Here is a 20,580-nt window from a genome sequence, read left to right as displayed (position 1 = left end):
ATCATATTTTATGCTCATAAATGTTGTTTTTCTTTGCCTAGTTAAATATTTAGATATAGTTACCTCTTCCCACACTACCCTGGTCAGCCTAACTTTGATAATGTTCTTTATAGTAAATTGCGAGATTATAATATTTTTCACGATCCAAGTTCTTTCAACTGCATAGAAAATGAAGTGATATTTATAATTATAGTAATATTTGTTACAGCAAGCTATATCTTAAGAGTTTCCAAGTTACCTTCGTTTCTATAAAGTCGGGATTTCATTCTATTTCTTGACATCTTTAAATGTGTTATCTTTAATAATTGATAGCATGATGGTAAAGTTTTATTATGGAATACACCTTGTAAAACAGGAATGTATCTTCACATGTTATATTGTTTTCTATGCATCGTATATAATGTATACAGCCATTTTTATGTTCTTTAACGTATATTTTCCATATTTCAGCTGCATGGCTTAAAAACTGACCATTGGCCGACTGTTACTGCATGCTCTGCTTTGCATGTGTCCCCTGCTTCCACTGCCTTCTCTTCTCCCTCCTTGCTTTCACTCTCACAGAAACTTGATAAAGGTCAGGAAGAGAAATGGACAAGTGATTGTCTGGGATGTGAACTAAAATACAAGAAAGGGAAGCGCTCTGTTAATGATACGAAGATTAAGAAACCCGGCAGCAAGAATGTGCGTGTCAGGGTCAGTCGCATCGCCACAAAGGACAACGCCAGTAGTCAGGAGATCTCAAATAAAAGTAATGTATTTGATTTTCATGGAGTCAAGAGCCTCAAAGGATCAGTTTGTAGGAAGCTTGAAAGATATGAGAGTGCGCAACGAAGGGCAAAACACACCTCTAAATATCGCAAGATTGTTAGCAAAAAGAAAGTATCACAAACGACAAGCGGAAACGAAACTTGTTTAATATCGGAGAAAAGGGATATAGGACCACAGATGTGCGACAGTGTGCCATTGCTTAGCACCGATTTCATCTGTTCAAATCAAGGGCAATCGCAAGGAAAAGTAGGAAATCTATTAACTCAGCGATGCAATAAACATCACAATTCTGAAACAAACTTGCAACATCGTCGGTGGCTGCCACTCGGAAAGAAGTTTGCTGATGAAGCATTCGAGACGCGTCATGGATTTGAGAATGACAGGTTGGGGGAGTCAATGATTTTGGCTAAGAAGTTGTCAAGGGATGAAGAATTGTGTGCCACAGGTAATAGAAGTGTTAAAACAATATCTAATATGTACGTAAGAGACTCAAATAGTGAAAATGTTTACGCTGAGGAGACGATGAAAACCGGTAGCCAGCTGCAAATGCAAGAAAATTCTGGAAACCGATCCTGTGTAAATGTATGGACACAAGATACAGTTTTTACTTATGTTGAGGAAGAATTAAAAAACCTAAGAGAGAATCGTGCCCCAGTTAATGTAAGTAATCGTATTTCTGAAGAAGTGTTTCACTTTATTGAAATGGAGCTGAGAAGACTAAATGCAGAGGTAAGCCTTAATAGCACCCCCTTGACACAAGGTAAAATCTCTGATTATACAGAAATGCTGAAAACGCCTGAAGATAAAGTTTCATCATTATCATGGTCCTTTAAGGACACAAAGCAGTCGTGTTCAGACTGTGAGAGTAAAGTAAAATGTCCAAAATTCAGGCCGTGTGTTACTAGCTCCAGCGATGAAGAGTGTTCAGAAGTGCGGGGTAAGTTTAATGCTAAAGGTTTATGTTCTACCACCTATACAGACCTTTTGATGGAACAAAATGTTCTCAAAGGTAAAGATAACATTAGTATTAGTAATGAAAATGTTCTCTGCATGAGGCATCTTCATGAGTTTCCGGGTAATTTAATGCAATGTAATGCTAGCCCCATGAAAACGCCTGTTAGCAATAGTTTTCTATCCTATCCTGTAAAGTTTGAAACATTTCGTCATGATCATAATGGCTGCGAGAGCCAGGCTTCGCAAGCAACAACAGGTTGCTTTTCGAATATGTTTCCATCGACTAAAGATAACTGTATAGTCGATGAAACACAGGAAAAAGGAAGTGTTGATGAAATTTGCCCCAAGAAAGTTGAAAGAACAAATAATGGTCGGCTGAGATTGCACCAAAATAAAAGAATGAAGAAAGAAAGAAGGCAAAAGGCAAAAAAAGTCAAAGGCAAAAAGTCAAAGAAAGTCAATAAACACGCTGCTTATAAAATGAGAAAAAGAGAGAAGCCAAATATATCAGAGTGCGCTTGGGATTTGAGGCAAAGCAGGACTGGTTCCAACAATGCCCACAGCCACCTCTCACTAAGAGAGTCAAAAATAAAACCCTTTGCTAAAGGAAAAGACTACTTGTTACATTGCAGAGTGCCAAGCAGGAGTCGGAACATTGCAAAATTGGATAAGTTTTCCAAGGGACTCTGTGAAACGCAATTTGATAATGGCAAGAAATTCAAGTCAAACCAAACCTTATTTTCCACAGAAGCTCAATATTCTGCCCCTTGCCAGTCTGAGGCACCACTGGCAACCTTTGACCAGCTTCCTGAAACCCCAGACTATGGTAGGCCAGCACCTCGATTTGTTCAGTCACATGGTAGTGAAAGTAGATGCCCAGGTAGTGGTACACGGTACAGACAAATGTTGAGTAATAGTTATGATGTGGACGCATTTAAAGTTGAAGACGTGGGTCCTTATTTATGTTTTGTAAACCAAAACGGCTATTCTACTTCGTGCCCTTTGCCAATTTGCACTTGGATGCCCCCTTTATTTGACTCCAGAAATAGTTTTCTTAAGAATGAATCGTGTAAACAAATTTGTAAACCTGTGCATCAAAAAGTAACGCCAATACCATGGCCGGAAATTCTGTTTAGTGGTTTACCTTCTTCCGGTATTAATGATGTCCAAATTTTGGACTCGTTCATATCGCATGATCCCTCTAATCAATTTCCACCATGTGAGCAAATCTGTGGGCAGGTATGCCCCATCTCTAGCAGGCATTCAAGTCCTTCCAAGTCGGACTTGGAGAACATTAAAAGTAACTATATACTATCTATGAGGTGTAAATATTTACCAGACAGCAGCTCCTGCGGCGAAGAGCTGCCCACGAGATTATATACAGAGGACATTCCTACAAAAACTGTAACACATAATGGGGAAAAAAATGAAGATTATAAGTGTGCCACAAAAGTTGTGAGCAGCAACAGCACCAAAAATCCCAAGAGACAAAGTTTAAAAATTAAAACTAGTGCAGTCGAAAAGAACGATAAATTAAATAATGTGAAAGATGACTGTATGCAAGAAATGTGTTTGCAAACATGTGGAGGCCAAATGGTGACAAGGGCAGTAGACCTATCCCTTCCAACCACTAAGCCCATTAGCATTCACATCAAAGTAAGAACTGGGGGCAATGCAGGAGAAAGTGGGGAATCTCGGGAGCTTTCCTGTGAGTCGGATAATGAACACACTGACCAGAAAAACACTGCTAGGATAATTCAGGTAAGAACTCGCCCACTTCCTGATGAATTCAAGTTGGAGATATGTGGCCCTGAAATTTCTACTCGGAGGTGTCCTGAAAATTTGTATGCTATGGAACATGGCAAAACTATTTGTACCAATATAAAGGGAGAACCAGTTAAAGACACGCTTCCCCTGAAATCTAAATGGAGAGAGAGATTTCCCAGACAGATCGGGTCTAACTATAAAAAGCCTTCATATTCCCTGGACCACAGCTGCGACTCCATTGCAAGTGACAAAATCTCCAAAGACACTAGTGTGTCCAACTGTCTGGAAGAACATGCAGCCGGTAACAGCCTTCTTGAATGTACACTTGAGAATACCACTTGTAGTGCTTTTCCCTACGAACAAACCCCAAATATAATATCAGACGAAACTAACAGGTTAGTTTTGCCTAATGAGCATCGTATTCAGTGTATTAAGACTGATGCCGGGAGTAATAATGGGGACAAGACTGATACCGAGTGTGCCATAACCTTGTCATCAGTGGTGGTAAAGGAGGCCTCAAAATGGAAGTTCCTGAGGTATCACCCATACATTCTTCCCAAGAAAAGACAGCTGGGGATGTTTAGAATAGCGAAGATGCATCAAATAAATAATAATAATGAAGTGAATAAGATCATCAATATTTCTAAAGAGTATAACTGCATTTCAGCAAATGAATTGGTTAATAATGGAAATAATTTGTGTACAAGCCCAAGTGTGGGTACAGAGGCGAACCGTCACGATACAGACCTGAGAACCCCGTATCCAGAAGCAACAGGTCGTGTAAGGGACCCAGAGCACAGGGCTGCTTCCCTCCCACAGTCACTAGAGTATTTCAAAGTAGCCAGCACTGTATTTTCCAAAACATTTGAAGATGGAGAAATTGGCTTGAACACAAATTCTCAAACTGAGAATGGAAACAAAAATAATATAAATGTGCTTCGAGAAGTATCGGAAAATATCTCTAAGTCCTCAAGACTTTTTGCAGAGGAAAGTGCTTCATTAAAAGACTTGCTAATTACTACTCAATGTAATACGCCAAATTTACTTGCAAACTCTAATTTTATTCGTCGGCCATCAGACAGTGCTTTTAATATTTTTGAAGGAGGTAATTTATCAGTTTTACAAGAGTTTGGGGAAAATTCGGGCAAGCCCCAAATTTTCCAAGAAAAATCGAGACCAATTAAAGACGAGCATTGCTGGTTGGAAAAACCATCAGAGACTGGCAATATTAGTGTCAATAAGAATGGTGATGGTAATGAATCGACTGAAATGGAAATCTCTAGTTTGCAGAGTGATGAGCACCAGCAAGAGCCTCCTCTGCCATTGGAATCCATTGGAGCTGATGACAGTCCTTCCTTGTTAGAAACTAAATTGATAGACAAAACAGTGTCGCCTTCGTCTGTTGTTAGGCAAGGTGCTCACTTTAAGCTCATTCACAAGATTGCTCCTTGTGTTCTACGACCACACCAGTTAAAGGTTATCTCGCAGGCAGATTCTTGTATTCTACCTAAAGCCAAGAAGAGAAGGAGAATAATTGTTTTGAACAAGAATAATCTGGAGAAGCAACATAGGGATGATGTATGTACCGCGTCGCCCAGTCCAGCAGTGCTTGAAAGTTGTGCGAACAACAAATCAGTTTCTCTGTCTCAAAAAAGCGACAATTGGTCTCTTGGTAACAATGCCTCTCCATCCAAAACACATGGTTTTAAAGATTGTGAAGAAATCAGTGATGTTTCGTCGTCAGATGAGGAACCCGTAGAATCACATAATAACTTAGATTATGTTTCTTCTGTTAATGTAGACGCCAATGTTAATATCGACTTGAATGGTCCTTGGCTTGGGCCCGTGCAGGACAGTGTATTGGATCATGGTGCAAACACAGTAGGTGAAGATAGATCTGTCTCTGCTTCACTTGCCTCTCCATCCTGCCCAAGAAATGTTTTACCTTCATCAGACCACAAAATATTTGTAACGGCAATAGCAAATAATGTTGAAGTCAGACTCGGTAGTAAGGACTCTGCACCTTCAAAAGTGTTGCACTACGAAATGGGCCACTCGCCGGCAATTAACAACGCGATAAGTGAAAAGGTTGAAAATGTAATGGATGAAACCTATTTTAATGGAATACAAAGTAATGAAGGCATATTCCCAGAATTCGAAAGGGAATTTTTAAATATTTATGGAGAAACATGTCAGAAAGCTGTCGAGATACTCAACAGTAGCTCGCCAAATAACTTGGGAGCAGTATTTATGGAGAGGAATGTTTTCAGTGCAGGTGTGAACAGTTTTAATTCTTGCATTTATCAGTTACCGTTGAATGAATCTGGAAAGAACACTCCAGACAAATCTAGTGCCTTCAATTGTCAGTTATTTGCACCACAAGAACATGCAGGAGTAGAAAAACTCGAAGAAACAAATTTATTAAACCATTTAAATTTCATTGATGAAGAAAGTGGAAACAATTTGAGCACATCACCAAACAAAACTGTATTACTCAATTCTGAAACTAGTGCTATGAATATTTCATTAGTGAACAACTCAACGACTAGTAAAAGCAGTAATTGTGAAATAGATAAAAGTCTGAAAATAAAAGAATCAAGTCTGAGAGAGAGCGAGCCTTTCTTAAATAAGTTGCACCCAGAAAATGTTTTGACTTCTTCGAATATTAAATCATTACCTAAATTGGTTTTACTTCCCGAGAACAACAAATTTGAAAGTCCTTCTAGAAAAGATAGCCATACTGAGGAAGAGGATATCTTAGATTTAGCTCTCAGAACTGATCTTTATGAGTTGATTACACTAGGCAATGGAACAATGTATTCATGGCCACAAATTGAAGAGTCTACAGAGTCTCCCGTCTCCCAACACTCGAAAAAAACCACAGATAAAGATTTAGTAGACAAAATGGAGGCAATGGAAGGTACAGACAGTCTTTGTGTTTATGGAAATTTAAACTTTGAAAAAAGACCAAAACCTCTTTACCAAGAAGATGAAGTTACCAATGAAGTTACAACACAGGACAGTCAGTCAATTTCAGGTCGAAGCACTGAGGGATTGACTATGTTGGATACCATGGGCAGCTATTCTAAGAATGCAGAAACTGTGTTCTTTCTGGATAACAATAAATCAAGCAAGTTGTTAAATACATTTGGTAATGCTCACTCCTGCTTCACCATTGAAGGGGACGCCGAGGAGCTGAAAGGGGACGCCGAGGAGCTGAAAGGGGACGCCGAGGAGCTGAAAGGGGACGCCGAGGAGCTGAAAGGGGACGCCGAGGAGCTGAAAGGGGACGCCGAGGAGCTGAAAGGGGACGCCGAGGAGCTGAAAGGGGACGCCGAGGAGCTGAAAGGGGACGCCGAGGAGCTGAAAGGGGACGCCGAGGAGCTGAAAGGGGACGCCGAGGAGCTGAAAGGGGACGCCGAGGAGCTGAAAGGGGACGCCGAGGAGCTGAAAGGGGACGCCGAGGAGCTGACAGGGGACGCCGGGGTGCTGACAGGGGACGCCGGGGTGCTGACAGGGGACGCCGAGGAGCTGACAGGGGACGCCGGGGTGCTGACAGGGGACGCCGAGGAGCTGAAAGAGGACGCCGAGGGGTTGGAAAAGAAAGTGAAGAATTTATCTGCCAGTGCATTTTATCTATCAGTGAGTTAACTATCAAGAATTGTGTACCTCTCTTTGAATGTAAAGAACTTCAGAGCTGTATAGAAGTTTATAGGAGACCTGTTCATGGCGTTTGTTGAAATGAATAATGTATGTATAAACTGTTCGGGCAGTTTGTACTGTTAAGTGATCCTTAGCCAGTAACTGATATTCCCAGCCTAACCTAATCTTATTAGGCTTCATGGAATTTGATAACAAAGCTTTTCTTTCCCTTTGCATTTGTATTATCTACAGTTTTTTTCTTTATTTTGTTCATTCTGCTACTACTGTCCATCTGTTTACCGTACTAGCTGCCTGGTAATATTTTTATCTTGCTATCAGTATATTAGGTCCTTTGTAATATCTTCATATATATAATACCTTCATATATTTCTGCTTCTGGAACAGCTTTGTTTCATGCCATGTTACAAATGTAGTAATTTCCTTAAGTTTTTTTTTGTTTTGGTGAATGAATGGTAGTCTTGTAAGGCCATTAACACTTCATTATTATTATTTACCTATTGTCTATTTATCTCATGTTTGACTTCGATTATTCCTTCAGTCGTTTGTCTGTTCCTTTAGGACACTGTTTTGTCTCTCTTCTTTGGTTCCTTAAGTGTTGTCATAACATGGTTCTAAGTTTCCCCCGTGTCTCCTGTCTCGTCTTGCTCATTGTTTGTCGTAATCCGCCTACTTTTGTTACTCTTCCGTCTCGCTCATTTATTATCCCTAATATTTTTTTTGTTTTTGGAGAAAATATCTTCACCTTGCTTTTTTTTTAACTGTCTTTCTCTATTCCGCCAATCACCACCACCACATTGCACGTGGACTACTCTTCTTGTACTTTGCATTCTTCAATGTTCCGTCTTTTCTTTCCTTTTGCTCTCATATGCCAAGCTCCTGAACCACCTCGTGCTACTCGACTTTCCCGCTTTCCCCTTATTATTATTGTTTATTTTCCTGCCCAATAATTATTCAGATTTTCACACTTCCTATACGTGTATCTCATGAGCCAGACCCATCACTCATATTCTGCTTCACCTCCCTCTTTTCTCCCCTACTGCTTCATTCATATTTATAAATTTCCTATGTAATCTGTGTTTCAGATTTTGACTTTGTGTGTGTGTGTGTGTGTGTGTGTGTGTGTGTGTGTGTGTGTGTGTGTGTGTGTACACGTACGCACGCACGCGCTTGATTAATTCTTCACGTACAACCATCCTGTCTAGAGTAATTATATTTTTATAAATTTGTATGTGTTAATATCTTTAACATTAGCTTGTAGGTAATTATTGTTAACGTCATTTACCACACTACTATTCAAGAATAATTTACTGTAATTTTGTTAGTTCTGTTTTCTTCAGGTTTTTATTAAATTGTCCCCCGCCCCTTGCCTTCAGACGCATGCTGACCAACTCCCGTTTCGATGCGAGTTTTGTGGGCGTCTGTTCAAGCACAAGCGCTCCCGGGACCGTCATGTCAAGCTGCACACAGGTGACAAGAAGTACAAGTGTTGTCATTGTGAGGCTGCCTTCTCCAGAAGGTGGGTGTCTTCGTGACGCAACTCTGCCAACTCTCGACTATTGCAAATCAATGAGTTTCTCTACGTGACAAATTCACCTAATTGCAATATTTTCCAATAGACCCGTTATGAAAGGGAAGTCTTAACTAGTATGGTTCCTCCCCTTTATATTTTGTCGGGTAATTGGTTAAAAAGTTGATCATTATTATCTTTTAATCATTAATTACCGCTACTGTAATGTTAGCACGTATGGTTATCCATAAATGTACATTGTTTATTAGGCATGAGTGTTGTGGAAACAGTGTGTTGTGTAGGTTTTCTCTTGGATACTAATTTTATTGTATGGGTTCAGTAGTGTAAATCATGCTCTCTAAAAGTTTGCTCTTATTAACATTTGCACCATTAAGCATGCTTTAATGGTGTGCCATTAAACATGCTTTCCGGAAATATATACTATTTTGTTACCAATACTGAGAGCTATTAAAGTTTGGTAAAACATTTTTGGTTTAGAAGATAGGATGATAAAATAATGATCATTAATTTTGAAAATTAAATAATTTTGTTTATAAGATAGCTTGTAAATGATATACATACACATAGAGGCTTCCTGTTCCTGAGAAAGCGAATTATGTCTTGGATTTTTTACAGCTTATTAACGTTCATAAATGTCTTTAAATATACATAGAGAATTAGTATGTGGCTTGTATCTAGTCACATGGTAAGTGTGATCTGTTGATCTTAGTGACTTTGCTGCATTCCTTGATTCATATCAGTTTAATCCCTGTATTTTTACTCTCGTTTTCTGTATTTGATGACCCACACATTCTAAATGTTAGTAATATTTTAACTATAGAAATATGCATTCAGTGGGAAATGGATTGTTAATGATTATTACAAGTGCATTATTATTATTTTCCTACACTTAACCTGATTATTGCATGTTACAGTGATCACCTCAAAATCCACAAGAAGACCCATGACACTCAGAAGCCATACCAGTGTACTATATGTAACCGCGGGTACAACACCGCAGCGGCGCTCACTGCGCACATGCAGAACCATAAGACCAAGCTCACTGCACACGCACTCAATCAGCTACTGAAGGATGCTCAAGCTCGAGGAGAAGCCCATGTTCTCAGCCAGCTCCTGAGGGATTCTTCAGGGGATGCTCACACGCAAACTCTGAATCACTTGTTGAAAGATACTCAAAAAGTAAGCTGTGCACTTGGTACGATGTGATTACAGTAATGTCATTCATAAATGTAGTTATTAATGTAATTTATGTATATCATCGTTATAAATGTGTGAAAATGTTGTGGTAAGGGGGAAGGGGAGAGTTGATAAAACCATGCAATGATGGTATACCTGATTTCAGCACACAACTAAAATTATTTACAAAACGTTCATTATATTATTGTACTATACAAAATTAGGTCGTGCATCACCCACTGGTCCAGGCTTGTGCTATGTTACTTGTTCTATGGGTTTCTCACCTAATTTGTGCTAGAGTTTCAACCTCGGCAAGGTATTTCATACCAATCTGTTAATGATTAATTCGAGCTGATGCGGCTCTGTATAATTTTAAATTCGCTGCAATTTGTGTTCAAATGAGCACTTGAGTAAGCGCTCATTAATAGTCGACTGTGCTACAGGTGCCAGCACAGTCGGTTCACAACTGAAAGTTCCCAGATTTGATTACCATGTCAGGACCAAGATGTTTGGCTTCGCTTCCCTCCACATGGTACTCTCGCTCACCTACAAGTAAATAGGTATCTGGGAGGCGGGCGGGCGCTGTGGGTCATGCGAGAGTATTATGGCATAGCTTATCTACTTCACATATACAGATATACTGAAGAATTAAATTTCTAGTTTTGATGTAGTTGGCTATGCAGACGAGTCACAATAACGTGGTTGAAAACTCTTGACCAAGGGAACTATCAGGGAGAAAGCACCAAGCCATTACGACTATATAGCACTGGGAAATCTTGACCAAACCACACACTATAAATTGGAGACGACGACGTTTCGGTCCATCCTGGACCATTATCAAGTAGATAGTGAAGAGACGATGGAGGCAAGGGCATTAAGTAGGCAAGAGAGAGGTGGCTATGTTAAAAAGAGATTATATAAATTAAAGGGATCCTTAAAGAGGCAAGAATAATGATAATAATAAAGCCAGACGAACCTAGGTTTGGGAGCTGCCCTTGTGAGAGCTGTTCCACCGTTAGAGACCTAATGAAGGGACAGCGTAATGTGATTGTCCAAGTACTGTACTTTCATTTACAATACTAAGATATTTTCTGTGAAGACGGAATGGAGACATTTCCTGTTGGGCTTGAAATAGATATCCACCTTTTGGTTAATGCATTCTTCCTTTCTACTCGAGGGGGGGAACAACCACCCTATCCTCGGTATTTCCCCCCCCCCACTGTGCCAACCCATTTAACTCTACATTGGTTGCAATGGCATCACAAATGCTGATGTATTTGCTGATTTGTAGTATCACAGTAGATTATAGCGCACCATGTTAATATTTTGGTGTGTTCAGGGAGTAGATGGGGTGGTTAGTTACCAAGTAATACTAGTAGAAGTAGGGCTTCAGCCCTGCAAGTGAGCACTGTGTCACAGGCTCTAGGTACGAGAAAGTGGGTGTATCTGCTTCAAATTTCCAAGTCTCCTTTATGCCTATGAAAGTTTCCATGTAAAATACAGCTTAAATGTTTATCTTGGTTCACAACAGCATAGCTTGATGTGGTCAACAATTCACACTAAAACTTAAATTTCTGAGTACACAGGATGCATGTGGGTGTGGTGAGGCAGGGAGCTAGACTTGGCTGCACTCCATATCAGTAAGGCCTAGCTCGAGTGCCCGAGTTGGCTTTATTCCCGACTCACAATTTGGAATCCCAGGTTCGATTCCTGGGTTGGAAAGAAATGGTTGGGCACGTTTTTCACCTAATGCCTTTGTTCACCTAGCAGTTAAATAATTACCTGGGAGTTGGGCAACTATTGTGGGATTGCATCCTGGGAAGTCAGTATTCAACTTTGGGTGGGCCTCGAAAGAGACTTTGTCCCCGACAAATCATTATACCACTGTTCAACCATGATTTCCGCTAGAGTGCACTGCAAGACAGCTTGGCACAAGTAGTAGCTATGCCATGGAATACTGTATCCTTAGCTTCTGCTCATTTTAACGATGAATTGAAGCTGTATGGTAGCTTAGTGCAAAGGGGGGAAAAAAGTGGTTCACGGCCTTCATTCAGATTTCCTATTTCTGTGCACGATTTTGCAAGTGGAAGTATAGTAACTCCATTACTACTGTATCATTGTGTTTGCAGGAGCAGTTATTAAGTCCAAGAAGATTAGAACTAGGAGCAGGGTCTTCACCAGGTGACCTGACTGCCTCGCCAGTGGGGGAGCCCTCGCCAACACTATCCCCAGTGGCCACTGTCCGCTGTCCCGTCTGTCATGCACACTGTAGAAATCCAGCTCACCTACAGGTTGGTACACTTCTATTTAATACAATAATATTAGGTAAGATAGAACAGGGATCAGCTTACAGTGGTCACATAATAGGGACAGAAATTGTATTATTTATAAAGCCACTAATTACACACAGTATTTGCAGCTTAGCTTAATATGGTGAAATGATATTTAAATGTTTGAGATAATAGTTAATACTACATAAGAAATGAGCTAATATATATGAATTATTTAATTATATAATCTAACGTGGGGGTGAAACCGTTGTAAATTGATATATGGGAATTACCCTTCCTATCACTTATTTATGAAATTTAATGTTCATTCAAACAATACATTGTTCTCATCGAACCTACTTTATTTAAGATAATTTTTTTTATATAAAGTGTGTTGATTTAACAGAATTTAGTTCTCCAGATGTCTAGATGGACCAGAAGAATTACAGTCCGGCTATTGTTGTTTTTAACTTAATTTTCCCACTTAATGTCTGCTAAAAAAATTAAAATATATCCATAATTGTGTTTAATTAAAATATTAATGAGTTTACTTAGCTTCTCTAGCTTTGGTGGCAAATAATGGTCATAAGTTGAAGGAATTGCTACAGCAGTATAGTTACAGTATGAACTGTATTTAACACTTCTGTAACACTATCAGTAGACACAATTGGCAATTAGATGCAGACTGAGATTTGTTGCTCGGTGTAGTAGATAAAGGTATATAAATGTCAATAAAATATTACCGAGAAAATCGGTAGAAGCCATGATAAGGATTCGAACCTGTACATTGGGTACTCCCTAGCATACGCCCTAAAAAACTCTCCGACGATATGCTCTAAAGCAGTGCAACCTGTGATTCAACTGAATAGTCTAGGGGATCCTGAGGCTTCCATAAAAGCCCAAATAAGGGTTTCATGCATTAACCCCCCCCCCCCATACACTCTGGCTGTGGTATAGGAGTTCTACCTCCAACGCTTCTCTTCAAATGCAGAGTGGAATCTTAGTAGTTATTTATGGCGTATGCTTGGTCATACGCCATAAACAACCTTCGAATTCGAAGGATTCAAACCTGCTCAGTGTGCAGGTTTGAATCCTTCTCATGACTTCTACAGATTTTCTCCTTGGTACATGACGTTTAATGTGCAGACTAGGCGTCATAATAACGTGGCTGAAGAAATGATGACCAAACCACACACCAGAAGATGGAGAAGCGACAACGTTTCGGTCTGTCCTGGACCATTGGAAAGTCGTGTACCTTGATAATGGTCCAGGACGGACCGGAACGTCGTCACTTCTCCATCTTCTGAGTTGTGGGTTGGTCATCACGTTAATGCGATTTATTTATGCAAAATATTATTATTTAGATCTAACATTAGATTAGATTAGATTAGAGCAGTGGCTCTCCACTAGTGGGTCGTGAAACCAAAATTCAGAATACTAGTATATCGGAATCATTGAGAGTTTGCAAGTGGTGAATATCATGATCAGACATCTTCAGCTATGAAAGTGTGACAGGTGTTGCAGGTGTTTTGAGTATTAGAAAATAAAGCAAGAGTCCAAAAAAGGTTGGCAATCCCTGAATTAGAGATTAGTATGTACAACTTTTGCGTTTTATAAAGCCATTAATTATGCACAGCATTTGTCATAATTTAAGATAATGAGTTGAGTTGATAATAGTGAGTTGATTTAACATATTTTTGGGTTGTACTTAATACTGTACAAAAAGTAAGCTAATATATATGAATTTGTATATATATATATATATATATGATATATCAGAGTTTTATAATGGGATACTTGGTGATGAAAAGCAAAGTCTGCCTTAAACCTTGTAGGTTAGAGGTAAGGTTACTATAATAACAATGCACATACGGTATATAATATTCCCAATAACGGAAAATATAATGTTAATTACACACTACTTTCTCTTTCAAATTGGTTAAAGGAAGTACATTATTTTATTGCATTTGGGAGAGGTCATTACTCAATTTATGCCCCATTTTTATATGGCATTTTTGCTTTGGTAAAGTCTGAGTCTTGTCTAGTTTAGTTTATTGGTTATCCTCCCCACATGCTGTGGGCAGTAGTTACAGAGGCACATAATGGGTTAGGACACTCTTGGAACATCAAATGTGTGTTTCTCGTAAGTATAATATTCAATTTTAATGAAATTTAAATTAAGAACGAACTAATTGACGTGTGCTTCATTCTCAGCGCCATCTGTCTCGGTACCACGGGGACGAAATACACACGGTAGCGGCCGAGCGGCCAGCATCACGAGGTGGGGGCTCTGGAGCATCATCTATAGGTGGTGCATCATCAGCAGCCTCAACCCCATCACCTCGCCCACCATCTTCTCTACCATCTCCCAGGCCTCTGCCCAACCCTCTCCTCTCTCTTGTTGGGGGAAAATTAGCATGCATTTATTGCTCTAGAGATGGATTTCCTTCTCTAGAAGCCTTGCAGCTTCATCTCCAATCTGCTCATGGTTAGTTGTATTGGTTTGCTAATGAGTTTAATGGAATTTCTGAAATAGTGGCGTTTAAGTTTAATACTGTGTTAATTTGCTTGAATATATTTATTTTCTTCCCCCCCCCCCATCATTTCTCTCCTCCAGGGTCTGCACTGAATGGTGAGGTTAGAGACATGGCAGCAATGTTGGGTTTGCCCTCCTCTCTTGGCACATCTCTTGGCGCAAGTGGTTTGACTACATCCTTAGCCTCGCCCCTCGGCCCTGGATCGTCACGAGGAGTTAGCTGTGAACTGTGTGGGGCTCGTGTGGGGGGAGTCACAGCCCTTCAGAGACATGTCGTGACAGCACACACCTTCACGGATCTGCTAGCACGTGCCGCTGAGGGAGTCTTCTGTGCACAATGCCTCCTGCCTTTCAGCAACCCAGGTGCCTTGGCTGAACATATCAAACTTGTTCACACTGCACCAGTTCTTTCAGCAGTGCTCAATAAACGCCCACCCTCTCCGCCAACTGATAAGCCAACTGACTTGAGTAAAAAGTCCCGACATGAAAACCTTACTTCAGATCTTCCTGCCTCCACACTACTTTGTAGCCAATGTAATGCACCATTTACAAATTTTGAAGCTTTCCGAAGACATCTGAAGTCTCACTTAGATGGAGGAGAGCAGCTTTCATCTACAATGGCTGGTGCAGTGCAACTAGCATGTCCAGAGTGCCGTCTACCATTAACATCAGAAACCTCACTAGAAGCTCATCTAGCCACCCATTTGGGTATTACATCTACAGAGTATGGGTGTCAAGCATGTCTGAAACTTTTTTCAAAGCCAGATGAATTACAAAAGCATTTGATGGATATTCATGCTCATCACCTTTACCGTTGTGCTCTGTGCAAGGATATGTTTGATTCTAAAGTGTCGATCCAGGTTCATTTTGCCGTCAAACATAGTAACGAGTGTAAAGTAAACAAATGTACACGGTGTTCAATTGTGTTCCGGTCTCAGTCAGAATTTGAGGGACACATACGTGTAAGTCATATGCGGCGTTCACAATCTGGTGGAGACCCAGTATCGGGTAGTGGATCTGTTGGTGGTTCTGGAGGATCATACCGATGTCTGTTGTGTACTCTAACTTTAAGTTCTGAGGCAGAGTTGGCTGCTCATCTTGCCACACATCAAAGACAGTTTCAGTGTTCTCTCTGTGAAGATGCCTTTTATGTTGAATTTCTTTTAGACAAGCACATGCAAACACAACACAACTCAGAGCTCAATGGCAATATTCCCCAACCAGAGAATTTGGTAAAGCCCCGTCGTAGTCCCCAGAAAAAGGATCTTAGGTGTGATATTTGTGATGCAGAATTTTCTACAGATTCTGGACTTTTGAATCACAGGAAACAAGCTCACAATATAAAAAGTGGATCTGGTGGCATGGCTGCTAAGGTAGCTGCTGCATCTTTAAGCCTATTTTGTGCATATTGCAGTGAAGCATGCAAGTCTCGAGGAGACCTTGAGGCGCATATGAAGTCTCACCAAGGTAATGGTGGACGTCATAAATGTAATATCTGTGATGAATTATGTCCATCGGCTGCCCTGTTAGCTCAACATAAACTCACTCATGTTAAAGTTGTGTCTGGTAGTGCATGTGCAGTCTGTCGTGAACCCCTGACATCAGAGCAGCAATTTACAAACCATCAGAATGAACATCACCAATCGCCTCTGCCTCAGCCCTGTGTAGTGTGCAGACAGACCCTTGTTACCGACATGGAAGTTACTGTCCATGCACGTTTTCATGCTGCTCAGGCAGCCCAAGCAGCTGCTGCAGCATCTGTTACATCGGGTATCTTCAGTAGTGGTGAATTGCTCCCTCCTTCATCAAATTCCTCCATTATCACTACTGCTGCTACTCTCTCTACTATAACCACAAATAGCAATGGCAGCAGTCGTAGTAGTAGCAGTCCTCGACACTCGCCTTCGCTTCGGTGTCCAGAATGTCATATAAAACTAGAAACCATTGAAGAGGCTGAAGCTCATGCTGCTGCCCACCATCAGCAGCATCACCAAAAGCCACAACAGCAGCAGCAGCAGCAGCAAGGTTTTGGGCGTTCTTTAACATCCTCTTCTCGTACGTATCAGTGCATTAAGTGTCAAGAAAGCTTTGCATCAGAAGCGGAAATAGAAGCCCATGTAGCTTCTCACCTCTTACATGAAGGATCGGTGCACGAGTGTCACTTGTGTCGAGCTACGTTTGATACCCCCCTTCGTCTTCAGTGTCATCTTATTGAGCATACATTTGAGGGTTGTGGAAGTTTCACATGCTACATGTGTTCTTCCGTGTTTACAACTGCATCACGGCTACAGCAACATATGGTGGAACATGGCCTCAGTGCTCGTCCTTATGATTGCCACCACTGCCATCAACGATTTTTCTTTAGAGCCGAACTAGAAAACCATGCACTGTCTCACCCTGAAGCTGCTGATGGTGGATGCCGTGAGTGTCTTGCAAGTTTTCCTGATCTGCCTCGTCGTAATTTAAGGCGGCCGTCCCTCTCTTGCTTGACCTCTGCCCAACAAGTAGGAAGTCATATGACTCAAAATCGAGCAAACTGCGATATGGGGCTACAACGACCAACTTCACCTTACACAGCGTGCACTGGAGATGAAACTGATGCAGGACCAGCAAATGGTCATGCCACTTCTGTGACAGATGTTAAAGATGAATAGGTTTTGGTGGTAACTGAACATTTACCCATTTGGAATCCAGTGCAAATTATTTTTTTACGTTGAAGTAGTAATCTGTTTGTCATCTTTCGTGATCTTTTTGTGGTTTATTCATCAAGCGTTTGAAATTGAGTATAACAGATTTTTGTTCAACAGCTTGGTGATGAGTATACTGCTTACATTGTGTTTTTGACTGTGGAACCCAGATTGTCAATTGTATTGGTGTTAGTTTGTTTAAACTTAATGCTATCTGATTTGAAAATGTGATTACATTGGGTCTGGTTTTCATATGAAGTAAAGCCACTTGCTGTTGCTTATATGATAATACTGCACCAAGGAATGTCACAGGACATGGAAGTACAAAGTTAGTTTTCCCCTCAAACATTTGATTGTCCCTTCAGATCAGCTAGCATAAAGTTAATACAAGACTGGGAAAGCAGTTGCTTCATAAACACGAAGTGAATGGTTCTAAAGACAAACTGGTTCTAGGTCACAAGCAGTTTGCATTTTATTAATACCAGTGAAAATAATCTGGTCACATTGTTGCCTATTTGTTAAATGTCATGGATATGTTTGTTCTACAGGGTATCTACCATCTCAATGTAAATAGTAACTTATATTTGTTTTTCATCTTCTCACTCGTGTAGTGTCCATAGGAACAAACTTTTCATAAAAAAGGTGGCAGTTAGATGTTTTGAGACTTGTATGGTTCTTCAATAAGGTTCATCTGTCTTGTAACAAAAATAGACCTTATGGAATATCTGGATTAGCCTCATTATTGCTCTTGTCACAGTTGAGGATAGTATTTGGTGCCGGGAATATAAGCTTTATTTATTTTTATGATTTTTTTTCTCCTCTCGTCTCGGTGTTGTAAAGAAATGGCAAGTATTTGGACCAAAAATGTTACTTGTTTAAATAAACATGTGTAAGGAGTTTTTATTTTTTCTGAAGCATTTTCTGAAGAAAACAATTGAGGAAAATGTGCATTTATTTGTTAAATAATATGGTTCAAGTGGAATCCTGTTGTAAAATAAGTGGAATAAAATTTCACTATAAGTAAGTTTGTTATACCCATCAGTTTTAGGAATTGAAAAAAAAAGGATGTAAAATAATGTACAGTACCGTACATGGATTAAATTAATAAATATACAACAACTTTTTTAAGAAATAACATAAGCCGTGTAATACTGCTATTGAGAGTTACTGATTTCATACATCAGTACGAAATGTTTGTAAATAAACTGTGCTATCTCAGTTTTTGGCATCTTGGTAAATACAGAACTCTGCAAGAGCAACTATGTAATTTTTTTCTAATTGGATGTAATTATTATGCACTTTGTACCCATCTTGTGAGCGGTAATAGAAAGAGGTTGGAAATATGAACAGAGCTCAAAAATTTAGCTAAACTACATTATTGATAAGCTAGTTACATAATTTGTTATAAACTATCCTCAAAGCTAATAATATGTGTATACTCTTGTCTAAATAAAAGAAACGAGGAGAGTGGAGGATTTCTAGATAAGAAAATGCCTAAAGTCACTAATATACAGAGCATTATGGGCACAATGTGGGAAAAAAAATAATGGAGTAAGAAGCAACTAAATGAGATCAGAAGCACTTACGAATTGCAGTAAAGAAATACAAATAAAAGGACAATTACGTGAAAGGAACAGCAGCAATTGCAACAGAACAAAGGTTAGCACTTTTCTCCGTAAGCATTTAAAAATTGAAAAGATAGACAGATGGTACAATTTTATATAAACATTTTACACTGCAGATATCGGTAACAGTACAGGTTCAGTAATTAATGTCCAATACGACCATTTAGGAAGCAAGGTTGTTTACATAGTTACTTTAGTAGTAATTAGTTATTCTCGTTGGTTGAGAGGACAGTCTTTGATGTGATTAGGGAAGTAATTCCACAGTTTGGCCCCCTTGATTTGCAGAGCATGTCTGCTTTGGTTAAGTCGCGCTCATGGAATATCAGATACTTGTTTCTAGTGTGGTGCCAAAGGGTTTGATACAGCCCTTTAGGAAGCACTTAAGGTTGGGATTAGCATTTCGGTTCAGAGTTTTTATACAGAGTACACTTGAGAGGATGTGTAGTGACTTAAATATTTAGCATATTTAAAGATTTAAGTACGGAAGCAGAGTACTGTCTGGGGCTTGAGTTTGTTCTAATTGCTGACCTGTGTTGAGCAATTAGGGTTTGAAAATTACTTTGGGTAATAGACCCCCAGACACAAATACCATAGGTGAGAAGTATAAATGAGCAAGTAATAGCTACTAGGGCAAGGCGAGGTACATTGTATCTGATTTTAGAATAAATGCCAACTGTTTAATTTTTATATATATATATATATATATATATATATATATATATATATATATATATATATATATATATATATATATAATCTCACTGGAAATTCAACGTATCAATGAGAGCACCAAGGAATCTACAATCTACTGTTACTAATTTGGATATTGTTAGTTCTTGGGTTAATTTGATTGGTAGACTCATTGCCAAACAAAAAAATCAAAGGTTTTATCCATATTAAGATGAGATGGTTAAGTTACCCAAAGATGGAATGTTTTTACTTCAGCATTCACTGTGTCATTTAGAACAAGATAGTTAGGATTCGAGAAAATTAAGGTTATCAGCAACTAGAATTTGCTTGGGGTATTGAACGGCATTTGGAAGGTCATTGATGTAGATGACAGAGGAAAGAGATTTGATTGGAGAAATGTGGCAAATGTGGTACCTGAAGTTTCCATATTGGGACCAACTTTGTTTTATGCATCAGTGACATGTATGAGAATATTACAAACCACGTCATCAAATTTGCAGATGACACTTAAGATCTATGGAAAAGTAGAAAGTTTAATAGAGGCCTTACAAATAGATCTCTATTAGCTCGAAATGGGTCGGAAGATTGTCAAATGCTTTTTAATCCTGAAAAATTAAGACCTTGCATGTAGGGTATAACAATGCTCATCACAACTATCAAATCAACAACACTACTGTGCAGCAGATTAAAAGACTCAAATAACCTATTGGTCAGAATCCATCAGTCATTGAAGCTTGTACAATAAGTGGGAGCTGCAGTTCAAAAAAAAAAATGGATGGGGGCAACCAAACCCTAGGAATAGTCAAATGAACTTTTGACTTGAAGGAAAAGAAGGTCGTCGTTCAATCTCGAACCGTCCAAGCGGTTGGGCAACATTCCTTCCCCCCCCCCCCCCCCCCCGTTCCATCCAAAATCC

At 39.6% G+C, this 20,580-nt stretch overlaps 1 protein-coding gene across 2 annotated transcripts in view; it reads left to right on the top strand.

Moving 5' to 3' along the window:
- Nucleotides 1-18,369, top strand: part of L (zinc finger protein Lobe) — a 305,314-nt gene extending 286,945 nt beyond the window's left edge. For both annotated transcript variants that reach the window (XM_069324662.1, XM_045748645.2), the window contains 6 exons: nt 451-7,131; nt 8,526-8,668; nt 9,595-9,859; nt 11,986-12,147; nt 14,341-14,614; nt 14,744-18,369. In XM_069324662.1, coding sequence (XP_069180763.1) covers nt 451-7,131; nt 8,526-8,668; nt 9,595-9,859; nt 11,986-12,147; nt 14,341-14,614; nt 14,744-17,316 — 10,098 coding nt within the window. In that variant the 3' untranslated portion in view covers nt 17,317-18,369. The remainder of the gene's footprint in view (nt 1-450; nt 7,132-8,525; nt 8,669-9,594; nt 9,860-11,985; nt 12,148-14,340; nt 14,615-14,743) is intronic.
- Nucleotides 18,370-20,580: the final 2,211 nt, after the last annotated feature.

The sequence above is a fragment of the Procambarus clarkii genome, chromosome 2 (genome assembly GCF_040958095.1).
Source record: "Procambarus clarkii isolate CNS0578487 chromosome 2, FALCON_Pclarkii_2.0, whole genome shotgun sequence".
Taxonomy (NCBI): Eukaryota; Metazoa; Arthropoda; class Malacostraca; order Decapoda; family Cambaridae; genus Procambarus; species Procambarus clarkii.
Note: the sequence above shows the minus strand (reverse complement) of the source record. Positions and strands in the feature narration are given on the sequence as shown.